Source organism: Rattus norvegicus, chromosome 14, assembly GCF_036323735.1.
Source record: "Rattus norvegicus strain BN/NHsdMcwi chromosome 14, GRCr8, whole genome shotgun sequence".
Lineage (NCBI taxonomy): Eukaryota > Metazoa > Chordata > Mammalia > Rodentia > Muridae > Rattus > Rattus norvegicus.
The window spans coordinates 11,952,313-11,976,268 of NC_086032.1; the positions used below are offsets into that span (position 1 = coordinate 11,952,313).

Below are 23,956 nucleotides of genomic sequence, written 5' to 3' on the forward strand. Positions count from 1 at the left end.
CTAGGGACCAAACACTGAACTATAACTGAGAATCAGAAGGGCAGAAGGGTCTGCCAGCAGTGGTGGACATGCTTAATGTATTTAAAGGATTAATGGGCTATTCAAATTAAAACCTCCCACAGAAGTGCATGATGCTAGCTCACTAACGCAAGCGTGACAGTCACATAGACTGCACCGCTAGCCCTTGGCTTACTTCTGTATTGGGGGTGGGGGGCCCACAATGGTGACAGGATTTTCCTCAGATCTGGAAGGCTGAAAATGTTCTTTTGATTATCCCACAAATTAGAAATGTACATGTAGTTACAAAAGATCTCATGTCTATATGTTTACCTTAAGCAATGCAGTATATCGTGTGTGGGGTGTGTGTGTGTGTGTGTATGTGTGCGTATGCGCACGTGTGCGTGTGCGTGTGTGTGTTTCCAGAGTAGGATACAGTAAAAAAAAAAAAACTGATCATTTTTCTCCTACTACAGCAGTTTTAAATGGTCTTGTGATTTAATGGTTTTTAATGAGGGCAGCAGTAGCAATCATTTCTATATGTAATGAAATGTATTAGCCTCTACAGATAAGCGAAGTAGCACTTCTTAAGGTAATATATGACTTTTTCAGTATTATTTAATTTTTCCTGTATGACCAGCCTTAGTAATTGAGAGTTTGACATGACAATACACAAGCACTCTGGGTTTACACACCAGGCTATAATTCTATAGCACTTTCCTCTCCCTACCTTCAGCTTAGCCTTCTGCAGTTCACACACATCTTGCTGCTGCAACCCTTTCATGTAGCTCTGCATGTTGTAGCGAGTCCCAACCATAGGTTTGTTTCACTGCTACTGTGTAACTGTGCTACTGTGTAATGTCGCTACTGTGATGAATCATAATGTAAACATCTGATGTATAGGATATCTGATCTGTGACTCCAAAGGAATCGCAACCCACAGGTTGAAAAGGACTGCTCTAGAGGTTTCTGTGTTGCAATCGGTATAGGCAGCAGACTCTGGCAAAGTCCACCCAGAGAACTCAGACAGAAACAAATGTATCTAGAATCAGCAAGAGAGCTTGCTGACTCAGGCCGTGTGATACTGTTTTGACAATGTCTGTCTGAAGACTAAGGTCTATAATCACACCCATGATGAGTCATTTGGGATAAATGGATAGATGAAAAATTGACCAGATCTCAAAACATTTGTTGTTTAAAACCAATACATTATTGGGTACTCCTAGCTGATAAGAAAACAAAATGAAACAAAATAAGACAGAAACCAACACCAGCAGTGTTTAGTAATAACTGATATCAATATGTGTTTTATCATTCTCGTTACTTAAGGACAAAGAGTACTTCATGGTTTCTTTATTCCTAGTTTAGACAACAATTCAAATCTATTCTTTGAGAAAGACATGATCAAGGCAGTATTTTTACTGCAGGGCAGTAAATTCAAATTAGAATTCAGAACTGGGACAACTGGGCCAGGAGAATGGCATGGCAGTTTTCCATGGATGTCCTACAGAGAGGCTTTCAATACAGTTAAGTAGAAGCCAGCCAGGTGAGCCTACGCTTGGCCAGCCCTTGCAAGCCATCTTCCAGAGAGCCGGCTCTGACTGACTTTCTGTTTTACATGGTGACGCAGAATTGGTTTGCAAGGAACTTACTAAGCCAAATCGGATCTTTTGCGATTTTCCTATGATGAGTAACTGTCCCATTAAGGATATGGAATGGGCGTCTAGGTTTTCTTAATGTTGCTGCTGTAACATGAGTGGTTGATTCCTTTTCCTTATTATATTTTTAAGATTAGAACATAATTACATTATTTCTCCATTTCCCTCTTCTCCCCCAAACCCTCTGATGAACAGTTCTTTGCTCTTGTTTAAAATTCATGGCCTCTTCTTTAATTGCATTTACACACACACACACACACACACACACACACACACACACACACACCTTACTCTGTCTCTATGATATTCCTTGTATGTATGTGAGGCTGACCATTTGGTATTAGATAAGCAGTTGGTGTGCTTTTCCCTCCAGTGACTGTTTCTCCTGCTCTCAACATCCCTTAGTGGCCTACAGTTCTTTGTCTAGGGTTGAGACCTCTTGAGTTTTCCCCCATCCACCTTAGCATGTCTCTTGGTGTTGTCCCCACTCATACTATATCTAGGCAGTCATGTTGATGACATGACATGTGTGTCACTTCACTGACATTTCCGAGAGAAGTAATATCACAGCAAACTTCTGATCCCCGAGCCTTAGGAACAAGAGTTGTGTGCTCTATATCAGCTGGGGCTGGGCTCCATAACTGTATACTTCTATCGTTTGCAGTTTTCTGAATGGTCTCTGCTGCGTAGAGATGTTTCCTTGATGTGGGGTAAAAACTATATTTCTATGTGAGTACAAGGACAAATATTTAGAGCGTAGTTAGGGATTATACTGTTGAGGTGGTGTTTGTACATCCTCCACTAAAAATCATGATTTTACTAGTCCTGAGTAGGTGGCTAGACTTCGGGTACAAGGCACAATCTTCGTCATAAGTCCAACTAAGGACCTGTTGGTTACCCAGTGTGGGAATACCACAACTGAACCCTTAGGGTTATCATGTCATGCTGGTCATTGCTGTCCTCATAGGTCAGTTGGACTGTTGCTTCCCTTCTGTACTTTGCAAACCTACTTGGCACCTTTTGGTACTGTGAAAGCTAGTCATTAGGAAAGAAGCTTTCAGATTTAGCGGGGAACCTCTGGGCCCTGTATATAAAGTGCATAGTATCTTCAGCAAGAAGGACTTACCTTTCATGTTTGGGGTAACCAATGGCAATAGTAACAGTTCGTAGTATTTTGAGAGTCTCTTGGTCAATCATGACCAATAGTTTAAAAGTAGGCCTCTCAAGCCAAACATTGGGGTGTTTGTTAAATAGTCTGTGACTCTTAAGGGAGCAATGTCAGCCCATTGGAAATTATAAATATATATTATATAATATTAATACATAAAATATGTATGCTATAATATATAAAATATAATACTATAATATATAATAGATACATGAATAGATAGTTGCACGATTTATTATAACTTTTCAGACGTTATTGGTACTTTGCCCTCCTCCATCCCCCTGTATTTATTTTTCTCCCTCTCCCTAATTAATTTCTCTCCATTGTTACCACTTCCCCTTCCAGCTCACACAGCACCTGCTGTCTCCCTCTCTATTGCTTACCCTTCCACACAGTGAGGGGTTTCACATCCAGGTTTCTGCAGCTCCTCCTGGTTCTGTAGTCACATTTGAAGATTTGGAGCTAGGAGGCTCAAATGAGGGACAGCAGCTGACATTCGTGTTTCTGGATCAGTTACTTCATTGAACATTATCTTTTCTACTTGCACCCATTTTTGTTAATGGCTTCCTGTCTATTTAAAGCTGAATAGTATCCCATGGTGTGCATGTAGCAATTCTTATTATCTATTTATCAGTTGAAGGACATTTAGGCTGAGAGGACTTTTGCCAGCTATACATCTAACAGAAGAGTAATAATCCTGATTACATTTAAAATTTTAAACACAAAGGGTCAAACAAACAAACAAACAAACAAACAAAAAACCCCAACCAATGACACACTCAAAAATGGGCTTGGGATCTGAACTCAGTCCTCAGAAGAGAACATCAAAATGGCTAAGAAATATCCCCAGACTGATCTTTATTCCCAGCAATTAGGGACATATAAATCAACTTTGAGATTTCATCTTAACCCAGTCAGAACAGCAAAGACCAATAAAACTGTAGAAAGCAAATGCCGGAGGGATCCAGGAAAAGGAAATTCTCACTCGCCCTTAATGGTATTGCAAACTGGTGCATTCATCCCGGAGCTCAGTGTGGAGAGTTCTCTAAATTTTGGAAATAAATCTAGCATATGACCCGCTGCAGCACTCCTTGGAATACGCCGGAAGGACTTGGCACCCTCCATGTCTACAGCAGCTACAAGTACTTGTTCAACAGGATCCATTGTCACTCTAGTCACCATAGCTAAGAAATGGAAAAAATCTTCTAACTAATTTGTGGGAGGAAAAGCTTTATGACATTTATGTTTTTTTCTGAACATTAATAAAAATTAGAACTCATTGATCTACTAGTTTTCTCAAGGGTTAAAGCCAAAAAATTAATACGTTTTTTTTTTAATCTCTGTAACAAACATTAAAACAAAAAATAACCTTCCAGTGATTGGATGATCAAATTCTTCTCTCCAAGTAATTGCATCTGGTACCATTCAATAGTTTGAAAATGTAATAAGCATAATCAGGTCTTACCTATGTTTGATACTAGGTAGAAAAGTCTGTAGATTTATAGAAACCATTATTTTCCATGGTATAATAGCTAAGGAGAGTTTAAAGTGAATTTGCTTAAGGTTGTACAATGATCTTAGGTCGACTGCTTTTGAATTATTCTCCATGCTACTTTTTTTTCTTCATGTGATGTTTTAGGGTTGCTTTCATTGCAGAGTCCTTAAATTTTAACTACTTCACTAATGGCTTCCATCAACAGTTATATGTGAAGGTTTTATGGCAAAATAAACTATCTTCAAAGGAAAAGAAAAGAATAAGAAAATATGAGGACATCATGGTGGTGGGTTTAGCCTTGGGCAGTCAGGTTCAGGGGAAGTCACTTGTTGGTTGTGAACAGACAGTGATCATGTAACAGTGGCCACATCCTGATGACAGAGATCTAAGAATAAGACTATTACATATCATCTAAAAAATTAATCTACATAGGGAATAGTTAAATCTCATAAAAAGGCCCTGTGCTTAAGTAACTATGTCATTTCTGGCACACATTTATTCTTTGAGAATAAAGTAGATGTTTATTCCACAGAATTTAAGCTCAAGATGTAGAGAAGAAAGGGGAGGTAACAATGAATACATTGCACGTTGCACATTGTTGGGAAAAAGTTTGGGAACTGATTAAGTTACAAAAGCAATCCGGGAAGCTCAGGCAAGATGTTGCCACACAGAATAAAAGTATATAAGACTCAACAGAAGGAGACATCAACTGCTGGGAGGGTGAAGGAAATGCACTCAGGTAGAAAAGTGTTTATTGTAGAGCCCTGCTGGGTAGTAACGAAGTCAGAAGACCATTGGTGGTTGATTTCAATTTGCCAATAGAACATATATCCTAACTAATTTTCTCTAAGCAGTATATGTTTCTCTTACTAATAGCAGAGGAATATAAGTTAGCTCTTTATCATGAGAAATTTTAGTGAAATAATTTTAGAGTGTGTGCTTCAGAGAGAAGGAAAGGAGAACATTTGAGAATTGGTAAATTCCACAGAAGAATCAAACAGGAGAGTGAACTTAAGACAAGGAGGCTTTGCTAAATAGTACTGTCAATGAATCCCGCATCTTTATTTTATAAGTGTAGATGATGCTGGCAGAAAACCTGGTTCATTTTATCGGTATTATATAATCATTAACTAGCAGAGAGGGATTTACAGTTAAGAATACTGATTCGTATATATACCTCATGATTAAGTCTCTGCCTCTGTAAATTAAGGGCTCAATGAACAGACTAGTGAAAATATAAAATCTATTTCACAAAACCAGTAAGCTAGAAGATAAGGCAAAAGATTATCAGAGAAACCATTAGGCTAAAAAGTCAGGTCCAAGATTTCTGGACCCAGCATCAAACTACCTAGGTGAGGGAACTGGTGTTTAGTCTCTTGATATTTCTGACTCTAGCTTCATTTCTGCAACTTCGTAATAATGTCTGTGTCCTGTGCTGAAGTTACCATAAAGAGAAACTGCAGAATGGCTTCAAGACCAGACAGAATAAATGCGAGTAGCTCAACCCTTCCAAGCACTGAATGCACGTGACCTTCCCAGTTTACGGGTGGGAGACTTCTTTCCCAGGTGATGGTATTAAGAGGTGAGTCTTCAGGGAAGTTTTATGGGGCAAGATGGAGCCCTCATTGATGAGGTGGACAGTTCTGTGAAGGAGGACCCACAGGCTTGGCTTCTTCTGACACATAAATATGCAGCAAAAAGAAAACAAAAAGTGACCATTTATAAGTCAGAAACCTCATAGTGTGGGTCAAGTCAACTGACTCCAGGAGCCCTGATTTTCCACCTCGGTGATGGTGAGGAGTAAAATTCTCTAATTTATAGATACACAGTAACTGGTCTTTGTTAACTGGTCTTTTCTAATGGCTACCTTAAGGGACTTGGACACAATGTTTATCTTACTCATCATTCAACACTCATGGGTACTTCAAAAACTGGAAGAGCCTGACAGGAAAGGCCGGCACCATGGACAAGAGCAGCAACACATGGGAAAGGAACAACTCCCTGTTTCTCTTCTTACAGTTGTATGCCCTATCTATCTATCTATCTATCTATCTATCTATCTATCTATCTATCTATCTATCTACTTATCTATCTATCTATCTATCTATCTATCTATCTATCTATCTATCTATCTATCTATCTACTTACCTCCCTCCCTATCTATCTATCTATCTATCTATCTATCTATCTATCTATCTATCTATCTATTTACCTCCCTATCTATTTATCTATCTATCTATCTATCATTACTTATTCAATTTACATTCTATTCACTGCCCCCCTCCAGGTCACCCCTTCCCACAATCCTTTCCCCATCCCCCCTCCCCTTATCCTCTGAGCAGCTGTGGACCCCCAGGTTATCCCTCTACCCTGGTACATCAGGTCTGTGAGGCTAGGCACACATTTAGCATTGATGGTGGATGAGTCTGAATGTTTCTGCAGAATGCCATCAGTGTAGTAGTTCTGGGGCGATGTGTTTCCCCTCCTGTCTTTAGAGCAACCGATGAGATTGCGGAATCAGACTATGCCATCTCTAATAATCTCTAATCAGGTTGTACTTAGGCCACAGTCTCCTTACAATTATGGAATGGCATGGCTCCTAACACTTGATGCTTTGGTTTGGAACAGCCTTTCACAGACTGAGAAAGTCTCCTCAAACCTACCAAGACTTCTCCTGAGAGCACGTTACCTCAGTTGTTATTCTCTGCATTATCTTGGTAATGCTGGGCTGCAATAAGAATGAGCTATACATTTCCGCAATGGAAGCAAGGTGTCAAGTGTGTCTTCTGAGAAGAAATTGACAACTTTAGCAAACTAGGCACAGCCTCCTCATCCCGTTCATTTAAAATGCCCAAGTCCATTCATGAAGCCAAAACAAATAAAATGACCTCACTTTATTTAGCTAGTTATAAGAAATGTAAGAAACAGTGGCTTGAAGTTGGGCTTCTCTGTTGCTTCCTTGTCTTAACGATTGACCCCACCTCTACCTGACCTATTTGTTTCCAGGCGTTTTCCTTTCCTGTCCGGGTTGCCTTCCAGCTTTTCCTTTGATGTTCAGTATTTCTCTTACATGAAATCTGCCACTGTTTCATTTATCTATAATCCATGCACACAAAGACAGGTAAAGAATGTATAATTTCAGGAAGGCTGTCCATGATAGCACATGTTATATCCTGCAGGAAACCAGAAATGGGGGCGGGGCACTGGCTGTAGGATACGCTGCAGTTCAACCCTCTGTGTTCCACTAACCTACAGAGTAATGGGTTTTGTTCTAGTAGTGAAATTGCTACTTTGGCTTTTTTTTCTCACTCCATACCCCTCCCCTTCTCTCCTCCTGACCAGTTCTCGCTCCTCTGCTCTTATCTCTTCTCTCTGTCTCTTTCGTACTTTATTTTTTTCTTTAAAAAACAAATCAGATTCATAAAACTGTCACGCTTTCCACACTGCAACCTAAGAGGTGTCCCGCATACCTATCTAAACTTTCGTTGCTCCTGATTTCTGTCCTAGTGAAGGGAAGAGGCCGATTCTTCGAGAGTAGGATCTTCTTGTGCAGAGGAGTGTGTGTCTCTCAGGAAAGGGCTGCTGAACGGATGTTTCCTTTGTTGCAGCTTCACTTCCACAGCCTTTTGCAGCTTCCGCTGCACCATCTACTTTGAAGTTTGCTTTGACAGCAAGTTTATGTATCAAAGTATTTCAAGCATGTTAAGTGGACACAGTAGTGTAACACACGGTATTTCAGTGTTCACCCTGCATGGGCATTGAGTGTCATATGCATTTCCACATGTGCCCAAGTATCCCACATGGTATAAATAAATGGTAGTGAGAGATGAGGTCCTTACAGACAAGCTATATCATTGACTGTTCTTGTCATCATATTCAAAAGTGTTGGCAGCCATTGACCCATATTGTTCCCCAGAGCTTCCTTTACTCTTTCTGTGTGGAAAGCTAATAACCTAGAGCTTACCTTTTATTGTTGAGAAACATACCTCAAAACTACAAATTTGATTCCATTACATATTACATGCTTCAAATTTAAGGCGTGTGGGGGAATCTGGTAAGAAGTATTGCTGGGTAAAGGTACTTGCTGCCAAACCTGAGGGTCTGTGTTTGATTGGGCACCACATGGCACAAGGAGAGACGCGACACCATCAAGTTGTCCTAGAACCTCCCAAGGTTACTGTCACATAAGCATACATGCATTTACTCAAGCATAAAAGGACTATGAGGGGAAAAATGTAACACATCCACTGGTTATACGTTGTGTGTGTGTTCTGTGTGTAGTATGTGGCAAATACCTTTTCTTTTTCTTATTAGAAAATAACAGTGTATTAAAGGGCAAATTTATAAGTGTCAGAAGGGTTAAGACAAAAAAAATACATCCTCTACCAAGCTGCAAAGAATTAAAGAATTATTGCATTTTTCCCTCTCAGGCTATTTTTAAAATCTGCTTTAGACTATGCTACATAAATACTAATTTCCTTTCTGTTTGTATACTATATCATTACAGCACAATACACACACACACACACACACACACACACACGCACACACACACACACAGGTTTCACAGTGAATTCCATTACAATATGCATAACTAAATGAAATAAAAATAAACTACACTTTCTTTATGATATGTTACACCCCATTTGCAACCACCATGTTGCGTTTACTAAGCATGTCTATGATTGCTTTTTTGTCCGTTCTCTGGATATTTAATATTTTTTCACAGTAGGGATGGCATCTTTATATGTGTCTCCTTTCTACCAGTGCAGCTATTTGAAGCTAACTGTATTATTCATGTATTAAATGGAGAGCTTCAGGAACCAACATTTAATATTTGAATTTCATACTTTTCTGAAGTGTCTACCATGGACATGTGTCATTCTTCCATGCAGTGTATCCACACTGTATATGCTACCTCCCTGTTCCTCACCTGACATGCTATCAGATTGGCTGTCACAGTGCTTGTGCTTGGTTGACCTTATTTTATGTGGTATGGCCCCAGGTGACAAGTAAGGACCTCTAAGGTACTTTTTCAAATTGAAAATGTTTACGTTTTCCTCTTCAGGAAGGACTGTTGTATGCTGGGGATGCTAACATCTGCTATCCAAATGATCCTTATGCCCACCAACTGCTGAGATAGGAAGAAATGAGTGTTATTTCTGCTGTGGTACCTACCACAGAGGCAGAGTACTCACCTACGCCCAAGGGTACGGTGCTGCTTAGACAAGGTAGAAACACAGCCTCTGTAGGAACACACAGGAAACTGTTAGCACCTCAGCGTTTAGTGCTACTCATGGTTAGGCATTGGTGGTCATTTAGGACACAGCCGTTGTGTATTTGAGAGGGTGATGTGAGAATCAAATTCATGTGTTTACCAAGAAGACAAAAAAGGATTCTCTTTTTTCAAGCCACGTAGATCACTTTATCCAGTTAATGCTAATGAGGATACTTTAATTAATTGTTGTGGATAGCCTTTCTTACCCTCCCTGTTCTCCTTCCTCCCAAGCCACCCCATCACCTATCTTCCTAGTTTCCTGGACTAGGTATTCTGCTGAATTTATGTTCCCACCTCCCTTTTTTGGGTAGCAGTCTTCAGGAACAGGGGCAAACAAGATTCAAACAAATTTAGCCCTATTAATCTTTTGCTTGTATTTAACATTTAACAAAATATAAGTGTTAAAGGTATAGTTGCATTATCTTACATACAATGGATATTTGGTGGGAATTCCATGCTTAGAGAAGAGGGGAGAGAGAAGAAGAGGCAGAGACAAAAGGCAAGACAGTGTACTGAGCATCCTTACCCTTGGTTTGCAATAATTTCCAATGTGTATCCAAGCAATGCTAACTAAGAGTATGAGTTTCTTCGCATGTTTTTATTTCATTTAATATATACTTACTGTATGATTTATTACAAAGCCCTAGAAGAATAAATGAACAGGAGTCACGTTGAATTTTTCTTCTTATGGATTTAATCTCTAGCTCATAAGGCAACAGTAGGTAAATATTCAAAATTAGTATGAGATATTTCCCCACAAATGAGCATATCCGTGAATGTAACTGAGGGCGGTATACTTTGGCATGTCCATAGGTAAACAATGACAGTTTTAGTCAGTGTGAAGAAAAAACATAAGCAAAATAATAGGAAACGTTTATAGCTATTCAGCTCAATGTCTGGATATGTTCAGACAGCAGCAAAGAGCGCAGTATCTTTATTTAATGTTATTTCTTATTAGCCCATACCTGCGTGTGACACCAGCTACTATATACACGGAGGCAGGAGGGATGTGGCTGTGTGTCTTGTGTGCATTCCTTGTTATTTGCAAGGATGGATCCTTTCTGTAATGAGTGCACTTGTGGTACACACATGAGATGTGCTCATTCACTTGAGGCTTTCTAGTGCCGCTCTGGGAGCAAACAGTGAGCCCTCACTGTCGCGGCGTTAACCTTGCCAATCACAGACTTCCTGTAAGTGCACTGCAGTTACTTGGAACCTTGTCTGGCTTGGCGTTGGCATTCTTTTGCTAGATTACATTTATGCATTAGTACCATCTGTGCCTGCTGTACCTTCTGTGAGTTAGCCCAGTCCAAATGAGTGGCATTTATCTGGAAACAGAGGAGAGAGCAAGAGAGAGAGAGAGAGGGGGGGGGAGGGAGAGAGAGAGGGAGAGAGAGAGAGGGAGAGAGAGAGGGAGAGAGCAAGAGAGAGCGAGAGAAAGAGAGAGTGAGAGAAAGAGAGAGCGAGAGAGCAAGAGAGAGCAAGAGAGAGCGAGAGAGCAAGAGAGAGAGCGAGAGAGGGGGGGGAGGGAGAGAGAGAGGGAGAGAGAGAGAGGGAGAGAGAGAGGGAGAGAGCAAGAGAGAGCGAGAGAAAGAGAGAGTGAGAGAAAGAGAGAGCGAGAGAGCAAGAGAGAGCAAGAGAGAGCGAGAGAGCAAGAGAGAGAGCGAGAGATAGAGAGAGTGAGAGAGAGAGCGAGAGAGAGTGAGAGAGAGCAAGAGAGAGGGAGCGAGAGAGAGAGCAAGAGAGAGAGAGAACAAGAGAGAGCGAGAGACAGTGAGAGAGCGAAAGAGAGAGAGCAAAAGAGAGAGCGAGAGAAAGAGAGTGAGAGAAAGAGAGAGAGTGAGAGAGCAAGAGAGCGAGAGAGAGAGCAAGAGAGAGAGAACAAGAGAGCGAGAGACAGTGAGAGAGCCAGAGAGAGCGAAAGAGAGCGAGAGAAAGAGAGTGAGAGAAAGAGAGAGAGTGAGAGAGCAAGAGAGCGAGAGAGAGCAAGAGAGAGAGAACAAGAGAGCGAGAGACAGTGAGAGAGCCAGAGAGAGCGAAAGAGAGCGAGAGAAAGAGAGTGAGAGAAAGAGAGAGAGTGAGAGAGCAAGAGAGCGAGAGAGAGAGAGCAAGAGAGAGAGAACAAGAGAGCGAGAGACAGTGAGAGAGCCAGAGAGAGCGAAAGAGAGAGAGCGAGAGAAAGAGAGAGAGAGAGAGAGAGAGAGAGAGAGAGAGAGAGAGACTTACTATCCACATAAGCGAAATTTGATAAGGGAGACATATAAAACCATCTCTATTGACTCATTGTCTCTTGGAAAATTAAATATAATAATTATTCATTTTTAGCCTCTGAAATGCAAAGGAAGTTACAACCCAGTGTCTAAATAAGGGAATACAACAAAGCACACATTTTGCTAGATTTTTCAAGTCGAGAGAAATTCTGTGCCGTTTGAATACGAGGGCGCCTCTCATGTGAATATACATAGCATGGCTTCGGTGTGGCTGAGCAGATATGGTAGATACTCCAACTGAGTTCTATTTTAATCAGTGTGTTGAAGTGTAGACTTAATTTCACAATTTTATTTAGGAAACGATAGCTCTATATCCGACATATAAATCAGATTGCTGAATTATTCCGTAGACTCTCTCCAAGACGTTATTATTTTAAGCCATATGGTATTGCCACAGTTCTCATACCTCCAACACACCCTAAGCTGTGAGTGGAAATAGATGAATCGTTTTTCTCATCAGTAAAAATAGATGTCGAAAAGTTTCAGCTCATTTATGCTGTTTATTTTAAAATTGCGCCTATTTTCAGATGCTCGATCCTCTGGTTCCCATTCTTGGGGCAGTACAGAGGTGGTGAACTGGGGGTAAAGGAGGCCCCTATCGAGAGATAAAACACAGTGAGGAGAGGTGGTCGGCTGAGAAAGAGAAGGGAAGGAACGGACATACAGGGAACTCAGAGAAGCACACAGTACAGAACTGCTCACTGGGAGGAGAAACAGCTCCCTGAAACAGTGGAGGACAGTAACCTTCAGGTCTAGCAATGACAGCCACTTGAGCATGAGGACCCTGCACACAGCTCAATCTAGGAAAATAAACATGTCAATACGTTCTTGAGAGGACTCAACCCCAAATGGAGAGCATATAAAATCTTAGAGGGTTAACGAGACAACTATTCCAGGTGCTAACCTGCATTGTTGTATTTTAGGTTCAAAGAGTCTCACTATGTAGCGCTGGCTGGCGGAGAACTCCCCTGTTGACAAGGCTAGAGTCAAACATGTATCCCTCTGCAGCCCTCTCCCTCAATGCTGAGGTTACAATGTATCACATTGTCCACCCTCAAATTTACCGTCAAGAGATGCTTGCAACTAGTAATCCTGATGTACTGTTCTCTGACTATTCGACACTGTTGCTTTGGAAAAGTCTTGAGCATAGTTCCTCTGTTAGCTTAAGGAGAAGAGGCCACTTAGACTCGCTCAAAGATCCCGGCACATCTTGGTGCTGGTGGGAAGTCAGTGGTTGCAGCTACATCATCAACAGCTAAGCACAGCAGTACTTGTTCATTCACAAGTGTTGGGCTTTTCATTGATTGTTTTTCCTGATGGCCTAGTCTATGAGCCTGGGTGTATTCATCTTCATTTGCCAGATGGTTGGCAATGACAGAAGCCCTCACAGTGTCTACTTACTGAGCGAGGGCAGGCGTAGGATGGGCAGGAAACCAGGCTTCCACCCCCTCCTCTCTCAACTGTCAGGGCAATTGCTCTAGTTTCAATCATTGATTTTCTAGCTGTTATGCAGAATCAATAGTTTTCCAACTCCATTAAGCGTCCTATTTAGATCAAGTCAGTAATATCTCTACTGAAAACTTATGTAGTAGTATGCATTTTCTTGAATATTTACCTTGTAAAAATACATATTAAACATCAGTTGTGTTATACTTTAGTGAATCAACTGCATGATAAATAAGACAACCATGGCCATATTTATAAATAATCATGTAGCAATAATTTGTAATGGAAGGCCATCATGTCTTTAAAAAGTTGATTGAGGGAATTAATTTAATAAAAAAAAGTTTTATTTTTACAGCCAAAGTCTCACTAACTGTAGGGAAATTAATTCTCTTTTTGCTCAAATTTATTATATTCCTCACTTAATTTTCTTTTGTTTTGACAATTTCACACACACACACACACACACACACACACACACACACACACACGGTGAGCTCACTTAATGTTTCACATATGTCTATGTGTTCAAGGCTGAATGCTGGTTTGGACAAAATATCAGGAGGCCCATCCCCGGGGAAGACATATTCTCCTTATCTCAGAAGCCATTGACAGCTTGTCGCTCTTCATCTATTGGTGGGGAATCGTTAGGTTTCCTCTATTCACACTGGCGTGCCAACTTGTATTGTCATTAAGTGGGTGTTTCTTAGGGAGCCATGTTGTTGAGAGTCCATGGGTGCAGCATCCCTGTCATGCCTAGAAGGAACTAGCAGCTGACATCCTGGTCTTGTGGTTTATAGAATCTTCCCAAACCCCATCTCCCACAGTCATACCTGAGCCTTAGGTATAGAAGTCGTCTGCATCACAGGTCTACAATTTGGGGCTGGCTGTTATTTGAATTCTGACCAGTTACAGATGTCTGTGATGGTCTCTCTATGTTGAAAAAAGAATTTGTTGGTGAGAGGTGAGAGCTGCATTTTTCTCTCCATATAAAGATAAGTATATAGAACGCACTAAGGGATTCTATTGGTTGAGGAAAGTGGCAGGAGTAGACTCGTGTTTTGAAGACTGGCTAGAATAGCACACCATATTCATATATCTAGTTTTAAAACTGATTGGTACCTGAACAGACACTCCTGTTCTGCCCCTTTGTCTTCTGTTTCTTGTGAATAATGTTACCATGGATACAGGAGTTCTTGGTCCCAGGTCTTTTAGAGCCATATCAGAAAGGGCATTTCTGGTGCATACTGCAATTCTATGGTTATTGTTTTTGAATACTTCCATAAAGACCCCATAAATTTTCATTTTCCATAAGACATTCACATCAATTTGCGTTTTCTATATCTACTCCAAACTGTTTTCTTTTTCATTTTTAGAAATGATGATAGCCATCCCAAGGAATGATGATAGATTTTTTTTAAAGCTTCTATTCCTTCCTTCCTTTTAATTTATAGATAATTTATAGTTCTTATTTTAATATATTTGTTATATATGTGATAAGAAATGATTTATATAAAATATAACTACTAAAATCAAACATATTCACCTTCCTTCTTCCACAGCAAATGTTCTTTTTTATTGTTTATTTTATTTATTTCCATTTCAAATATTGTTCCCTTTCCCGGTTTTTTCTCCACAAACCTCCCATCCCACCTTCCCTCCCCTTTGCCTCTAAGAGGGTGCTCCATCACCCATCCACCCACTCCCGCCTCACTGCCCTAGCATTCCCCTTCTCTGGGCCTCCACAGTATGATGGGAATTTCCTCCCATTGACGCCAGATAAGGCGACCTTCTGCTAAATATGTAGCTGAGGCCATGGACCTGTGCATGTGTACTTATTGGTTGGTGGTTCAGTCTCTGAGAGCTCTGAGGGGTCTGGTTAGTTGATATTGTTGTTCTTCCTATTTCTCTCTCTCTCTCTCTCTCTCTCTCTCTCTCTCTCTCTCTCTCTGTGTGTGTGTGTGTGTGTGTGTGTGTGTGTGTGTGTGTGTTTGGTTGATGATTTAGTCCCTAGGAGCTCTGAGGGGTCTGGTTAGTTGATATTATTGTTCTTCCTATTTCTCTCTCTCTCTCTCTCTCTCTCTCTCTCTCTGTGTGTGTGTGTGTGTGTGTGTGTGTGTGTGTGTGTGTGTGTGTGTGTTTGGTTGATGATTTAGTCCCTAGGAGCTCTGAGGGGTCTGGTTAGTTGATATTGTTGTTCTTCCTCTCTCTCTCTCTCTCTCTCTCTCTCTCTCTCTCTCTCTCTCTCTCTCTCGTGTGTGTGTGTGTGTGTGTGTGTCTGTGTGTGTGTGTGTCTGTGTGTGTGTGTGTGTGTTGGCAGCACCAGACGTACTTTTCACTCACAGCTTGCAACCTACTTTATCATTTCTCCTCTGCCTTCCTGTCATCGGTCTCCATTGCTAGACATCACTCCATTGGTCTGTCTGACTTTTAAGAAAACGTTTTGTTGATATGTGTAATCATATTGCCCTTGTCTTTCTGTGTTTGGCTTCTGTGACTTTGCCTGACGTCATCCTGATTCAATCATGTTGTATTCTTTTTAAATGAAGAGTAACATCTTTTGTATATACCACATTTTCTTTTCCTTTAAAATTATGTTCATCTTAAAGAAATAAGTTGTATAAAACTGTTTTTCTTCCTTTTCTTTTAATCCACTGGTAGACACAGGTTCCTCCTATCTTTGGTTATTGTGCCTATTTCTGCCAGTATTTCTGTACACACAAGAATGCTGTTTTTCCCCACTCAGGCATGTGGATTGGCATAGGACTACAAATACAAAGACTTTATGTTGGATAAGACACAGTAACTTCACAACAGATTTTCTATATAAGAAATGTAATCGGACTTAGTTCATTTAAAAATATCTATAGACATGCTATGTGCAGCTGTCTCATTTGATGAAATTGATGTATTTTTGCAAAGGAATAGATACTTTAGCATGCAAGTCTCTGCAGAGCTTTATAAATCCTCCTTTCCCTTTTCAGCTCAAAGTCAGAACTCGCCCTTTGCTTCAGTGTGGCAGTTTCTTCTCTTCCTGACTTGTGAGCACACATGCCCTTCAACCTGTGTAGTTGACATGTAGTCTGTGGGACAAGAACTGGGAACTCTTAAGATCCAGTTGGGTATGTTAGAAATGTGGTATAGAAAATTGTTTTATATAAAAGTGGTTGGATTGCTCTATTTTAATCAAATAAAACTTCCTGTTAACCCATTAACTGAAACCCTGAAAAACGTAACAGAAACGTGAGACTGGCTGGGTTGTCCATTGCTCTGTATGCTGTATGCAAATTCTCATCTATAAGTGTTTGTCACTTACGGTTGTCTAGCAATCGGCTTTGATCCCATAATCTTGGCAGTCGATGCAGCCATTGTTCTAAACATTATTTTTTTTTAACCTCTCCCAATTAAAACAGATATGACGTTGAAGCCATTTATCTAAGGACATTTTGATTGGTAATACTTCCTAAGCCCATCTGCTCTTAGACATAACTTGCCTTTCCCTTACAAGTGAAGGGCGATAAAGGAAAAAACTCCTTTTGAGATTCTCTTTGTCTGAAGAACTGCTGAATGATGCCGAATTGTATGCTAGACTCCGGCTCCTTGGGGCTTTCCTGTCCATAGACACTATGTGATCCAGCAGCCAGGTAGACATAGTTACATCGTTACCCTGATGCTGCCTGTCCCCTACAGCAGTTACTCAAGGGCTGCTTTGTAAAGATGCGTTGTTTTTGTTTGTTTTTTAATGCTGATCAAGGAAAACCAACTCCAGCCATATATAAAAAGCTCTGATGTAATCCCTTTGACTGTGGGAATGAGTTTCACAGGAAGACTGAGATGTTACCTATAGACGTGAATCCCTACAGGATGGTGAGATTGGAGAAAACCATTGTGCTCCCATTGGCATCTAGTTTTCTTGATATGCACGATTCGAGATCACTATAAAAGTAATAGGTTTGTATGGTGTTATCTTTTTAACCAATATTTGTGCCTGGAATTCAGATTTGCTTTTTCTTATTTCCATATGCTCTGTTTTAAACATATGTTAAGATGTTATTTAAAACTAGAAGCACTGAAAAAAAACCCACATAAAATATGTTTTCTTCATTATCCGAGGCTATGGTGCCATCATCGTTTGGAGTGGGAAAGAGAACGTGAAGTTATGTCTGTAAAACAGATTTTAGCAGCGCCAAATAGAATGCACAGCTGGCTGTCACTCTGCCAGGGGCACTGGCGTTCTCGGAAGAGATTGTTTGAAAAGGCGGATATAATTGGCCATTCTTGGGGGGTGCCAGCACCATAATGTTCACCCAGTGCTTTCCAAGTTCCAAAGATTAGTGTTGATTTTGCTGGAAAAGAATGTGATTAAAAAAAATACATTCCACATTTCAATCTAAAATGTATGCTGTTGCTGTTGAATTTCCGTATAGGTGCCGTTCAAATAAAACTACACTGTCATTTCACACAGCCTTTCGGTCTGTGTTTGGCTGTTTGGTGGAGTATGGCCTCCCAGTAACAGGTTTACAGTCATATTGTAAGGTCACATGACACATAATGCCTGATTTATCTGCTTCAGTCATCAAAGGGATATTTTCAAGTGATAAGTTGTGTGTGTCTATATGGCTGTGTGTGTGTGTGTGTCTCTCTCTCTGTGTGTGTGTGTGTGTGTGTGTGACTGTGTGTGTGTGTGACTGTGTGTGTGTATGTATCTGTGTGTATGTACATGTTTGCATATCTGTTGAGACCACAGATAAATCTTGAAATGTCTTCCCTTAAGAACTGTGAATCACAAACTGGGACAGGACCTCTCACTAACTTGGGGCTCATGAAAGAGGCTGGGATAGTTGAACAGTGAGTGGCCGTGACCCACCTGTGTCTCCTTCCCCAGGGCTGTTATTATAAATGTATACCACCAAGCCAGGCTTTTGTTTTAAATTTGGATTCCTGGGTGCAAATTCAGATTCTCTTCCTTGTACAAGCACTTTACAAACCGTGTCATAACCCCAGACTCTTCAAATGACAACAAGGCTTTGAAATTCAATCCAAAGAGCATGAACCTTACAAACTTTAGAATTTGTACCTTGCATTAGTTAAGACACCAAATGCACAAAACATCATCACCATCATCACCATCACCATTGCCGCCCCCCCACCATCATCCTTTAGTGCTTTTTTGTCTTTTATGATCCCAACTCCAAAGCCTGCCTGTGTTATGTTCGTGCTATAGATTACTAATGACTCTAGTCTTCCACTTCAGACAGAATAGCTCTGTTAATGAAATACAGGTAGGCACCTTCCTCATTCATTGTTAATAAGTACTGGTAATTGAAGTTAGTTTACTGAGTTAGGTTTCATTATTTTTAACTAATCGATTAATTGTGTGTGTGTGTGTGTGTGTGTGTGTGTGTGTGTGTGTGCATCTATGCCTGCCCTGAATGTGTATGTGTACCATATGCGTGGGAGCCTGTGGCAGTCAGAAGAGGTATATGATATCCTATAACTGTAGTTACACGTGGTTTTGAACTACTGTGTGGGTGCTGGGGACAGAACCTGAGTCCGATGTTAGAGCGGTAGGTGTCTCTACCTATTAACTCATTTCTTCAGCTCTGGGTTTCATTATTTCAAGAATAGTTTTGTTATTTTTTTTAATCCAAAATTAACGAATGTTTATAATTGTTAAAAATTGCTGTCAACTCTGAGCGCCTTTTGAAAACACTTGTCTCTGAAAAAAATCTGTACCAAGGGTTCTACATTCCCACTTTCCTATTTAATGACACGGATGAGAAACCCCTGATTCATAGTTTGGTTGCTGGAATTTTCACAGCATATGTGGCAGGGCTAGGCTACTGTGTCAAGGAGTGTCTTTCAATACTGATTAAATAACATGGACAGAGAGGGGAATAAATGCTCTTGCTAACTGCACCCTGTTAAGCCTCTGCATCCTGCCGTGAACAGTGGTGAGCTGTCCCTCATTTGCCCAGGTGGGTTGTACGTGGGTTTCAGAATTGCCATGAATCTGGAGTATCTACTTCCCTCCATTGTCTGTCTGCTGGTGGCTCCCACCATGAATCAGACCCAACCTCCTGCCATCTGCTGTGTGTTCAGGACTGACATCAAGGTCAGCTTCTCTAGGATGCCTGCTGTTGCCCGGTTTAGAACATTTGCATCCTGCGATCCCTCCATGTCTCTGCTGTGCCAGTCGCTGGGCTGCATCTGAAAATCCATATGACAAAAGAAAGCAGGAAGACTCTTGCCCAAGGGGTGCTGGTAGCTGTTGATTAATTACAAGGTAGTGAGTGGGCAGTGGCATGTAGGTCTGTAGACATGATTTTAGGCAAGCCGACCACTGCATGTTGTTTTATAGCTCACTAATCGTTGTGTTAGACAGAAAGTTTCAATATCCCTACCAAAAAAAAAAAAAGATCAGTTATAGGAGTGAGAGAATGTTACTAGATAATTTAAATTTCAAGGCTGGTTTCATATTTCTCTAATTAATTAATTAAAGAAATTAATTCATATATAATTTAATTAATATTAATTTAATTAATAATTGAAATAATTAATTAATTAATGGAGATAGGTTCTGTCTATGAAGTCCTGGCTGCCTTGAAACTCATGATGTAGGCCAGGCTGCCTGAGAACTCACAGAGATCCACCTGCCTCTGTCTCCAAAGTGCTGGGATTACAGGCGTGTGTCACCATGCCAGCCTGTGACGTACACTTCAGCAACCACTCATTCATCCAGCATTTTATCAGCTGTACTACAGGGCGAGCACTGAATCGATACTTATGAGATAATAACAAAACAAAACAAAATATGCAAGCAAAATGAAAATGGAAAACTTTTTCATGGTGTTTGTAGTATATGAAAACAGGATGGGCAGGCTGGAAAGAAATACCCAAGAAACTGAGCGGGGATCCACTTTGTATGGAAGCACGAAGAATTGAGTTCAGATCTCCAGGGCCCATGTCAAAGGAAGACGTGGACACTGCTCCTGAAATCCCAGCATTGCAGGGTTGTAGAGAGAGCTGGGTCTCTGGGCTTGCTGGCCACCAGCCTTGGTGCAGGCTCAGTGACAGTCAGTGTCTCAAGGGAACGAACGAGGCAGACAGTGATGGAGCAGGACATCCAACACACGTGCAGATCTCATTCACACACGCACACGCAGACGCTCTCCATTATAATGTGCGTGCACATATACACTCACTCCTCTGTACTAAAATGTGAAAATAGTAGGAACTAGAAGAGTTATTATAATGCTTAGCCCACTGAACTAGCATCTAATTACAGTTTTTGTTTATTTGCTTTCAGAGAATGTTATGTTAGTAAATAACATTATTAGTAAAAATCATGTTTGCTTAAGATATTAGATATATTTCTCTGTACTAACCTTATATTGATAATCATATCTTTATTTGTTTTGCTATTTTCTACCTATATGTATATGTATCTTTATATCTATCTATCCACACATCATACATCCATACATTCATACATCCATACATTCATACATGCACACATATATACATCTACCTGTGTATCCATAAATCTCATGATATGTCATTAATTTTATGCAATGTTTGACTGGCAGATAGGCTTGAACCTTAGGATCTGGCTTTCTAACATGCATAATTACACTGGTGTCACACCATGGTCAAATGTGTGCTGTGTTGTCACATCCAGTCACTCTTCATAACTTGATTTGACTTTAATCTCTTTGTTGTTGTTTTTGTTGTTGCTGTTATTGACATTTTTGAGTTTGTGGCAGATAGAAAACTATTCTTTGTACATAAAAACGTCTCCATACATCTTAATATTTAATTGCCTGTTATTGTGAAACATCCTTGTATCACGTCTCTAGTCATATGAATGTACCCATATACCACATAAACTCTTTAAAGGTTGAACATTAAAACTTTTCATTTTGTTGAGACTAATTGTATCTCCTGAAATGTTTACTATTTTCATAAACTTTTTATAATTGATACAAGTTATGTAGATTAGTGATAACCATGTTAATCCAAGGGTAACATTCATGCACATTTAGTTCTTTCAAAACTGTAACATGAAATTCCCTTTAAATGCCACTGTAGTGTCATTGCTCAGAGAATGGCATGTGTGCCACAGTGGCTGCCATCTTCCCTTGCAACAAAACCTCCATGGCTTGTTTTCAACGCTTATTTGGAACCTGTAAGCTGTTCTGCATACAGTCTTCATGTCTTACTAGCTCTAAGTTGGTGTACACAAAGTATTTAAAGTGTTGTTTGGGGTTTTCTTCTCCATGATCTCAACTTAGCAACAGACACAAAAGTTATCTGTCTGTTGCTCTAAGAAATTAGACCATATTAATCTGCATATATTCAAAATTAAACTCTGACCTTAGGAATGTGGATGCTTAATTATTAAACATAAAAGTAAACAGTTATTTAAGCTCAAGTTTCTCAAATGTGCTGAAAGTATTAAGAGCAAACATTTGCGGTCTCGTGGTTGAATTACCTTGTCATTACTATAAGACTATGAATCTTAAAGATATTTACTGAGACCTTACTGGATTGAAAGCAAACAGAATCACAGCAGCTAATTTTCCAGTTAAAGCTTTAGGAAGATCTTTCACATGACTAGAGAGATGTTTCGGCAACTTAGAGTGCTCCCCACCTCCCTAGTGACATGAGTTCTGTTCTGTGCTCCAATTTCAGATGGTTCACAGCTCGCCATTTCATCTCTAGGGGATCTGTGTTTTTCTAGTCTCTGGAAATGTCTGCAGCTACGTACATCCACCCACCAACAGACACAGACACATACTTTAACAATGTTGCTAATCCTTTACAAAGCAGTCCCCAGCTGTTCTTCAGATAGAAGCTTTAAGGTCCCATACACTCTGTAGCATTCCTCAGTGTTACTATTTATGAAGCATGTTTTCAAGCCTGTGTAAAATTTCTGTATTTGTTCTTTTGTGGAAGATCCTGCTAAATAACCAATACCATTCAAAATTGGGTAGAGATTTGGTTGTGTGATAAATAGTCAACAAGAGATGATTATTCTTGGAAAAGTTATCCTTGTAGAAAAGTCAACAGTCATAGAGAGCCTGGGATGAAGAGTCCCTGCTGGTCCTGTGGAGGAAGAAGGGATACAAGAAGAACAGAGAGTGGTGAAGAAATTGGGTTATGAGATCAGACAGGAAGCACTGGCTTTCAGTGTGGCAGAGGCACTTGGTCACCGGAAACCTTACATCACTAACTACTTATGTCCTCATTAAAAGCGAAGTTGTTTCACACAGAGAGGACATCCGCTTCCCTTCTCTTTAAGAGCAAATTGAACCAGGATGTTAAGTAACTTACATTAAAACAAAAACAAAAACAAAAACAAGACAAAGGAGAATGTTTACAGACCTTAACAGACTAAAATACCCAAACTCCAAACATAAAATGTTACCGTCAGTTTCCACTCACCTTCTCGGATGTCTTTATTTCACTTAATTTTCTATAAATATGTGAATTATAGTTGATTTTTAAAAGTTGATTAGAACGTTCCATTGTCAGGCGCCTCACATTGTTTTGAAAAGCAGTCTGCTGTTACTGTTTCATTGTGCCCTTTCTCGCATTTCAGAGGATGAGAGGAAAGGAAAGCACATAGAGATGCTCTTATGATTTACTCTTATGTTCTGAAATTTTGCTGTAGTTTCCTGCATTTCTGTGCATTTATTCCACCAGGATGCAAAGAGCTTAGATTGTTCACAGGTCCTAGTGGACCTCAGCAGTTATTTCCCATTCGCTTCACATTTATTCCTCTTGGAGCAATGATTTCTCAAAGGATAGTAGTCACACACGTCTTAGAGATCCTGCACTAATTCTTATCTTGTTTTTCAATTTGAAAAAAACTGAAATTTCAAAATCGGCAAGCCTTTCACTGTGTCCAGTTTACATGAACATCAGTCAAGAATGCCAATTTTCATACGGTTTATTATTTGAAACTTATATTTCATTTGAAATACTCAATAGGCATACTATCGATTGTTATCAGTAGATTTTAAATAATTATTATAGTTATTGTTTGCTCATTTTGTTAGACTGTACTGTAAGCCACCTGTATTGGCTATGTTTCCTGTTGATTAAGGGACACATTTTCCTATTTCTTTATAACCATCATTATCGTTTTATACGGGACATTGTGAATATGTATTATATATATGATATATATGATATATATATAATAGGTGTCTCTGTGTATGTGTATATCTATCTTTTTAAATTAAATTAATTTTTTTTTACTTATTTACTTTACATCTTACTCACTGCCCCCTTCTGGTCACCCCATCTCATAATCCTTCTCTTCTTCTCTGAGCATGTGGGGGACCCCTGGGTATCCCCCCACCCTGGCACTTCAAGTTTCTACAAGGCTAGGTGCTTCCTCTCCTGAGGCCAGACAAGACAGCCCAGCTAGTAGAACACATCCTACTCTACAGACAGACAGCAGCCATTGAGAGAGCCCCCACTCCGGTTGTTCAGGATACACGTGAAGGTCAAGCTGCACATCCGCTCCATATAAACAGGGAGGTTTAAGTCCCACCCATGTATGCTCTTTGGTTGGTGGTTCAGACTTTGAGAACCCCAAGGGACCAGGTTATTTGACTCTGTTGGTCTTCCTATCCC

General features: G+C 40.1%; 1 protein-coding gene across 3 annotated transcripts in view; it reads left to right on the top strand.

Annotated features, from left to right (window-relative positions):
* Antxr2 (ANTXR cell adhesion molecule 2) overlaps nucleotides 1-23,956 on the top strand; it is a 140,393-nt gene that overhangs the window by 106,539 nt on the left and 9,898 nt on the right. Inside the window, exon 17 of one of the 3 annotated variants that reach the window (XM_039092655.2) lies at nucleotides 16,294-16,362. The exons of the other annotated variants lie outside the window; for them this stretch is intronic. Within the exon in view, the coding sequence (XP_038948583.1) occupies nucleotides 16,294-16,347 (54 nt within the window). The 3' untranslated portion in view covers nucleotides 16,348-16,362. Of the gene's footprint in view, nucleotides 1-16,293; nucleotides 16,363-23,956 lie in introns of those variants that run through there. 3 annotated transcript variants of the gene reach the window in all.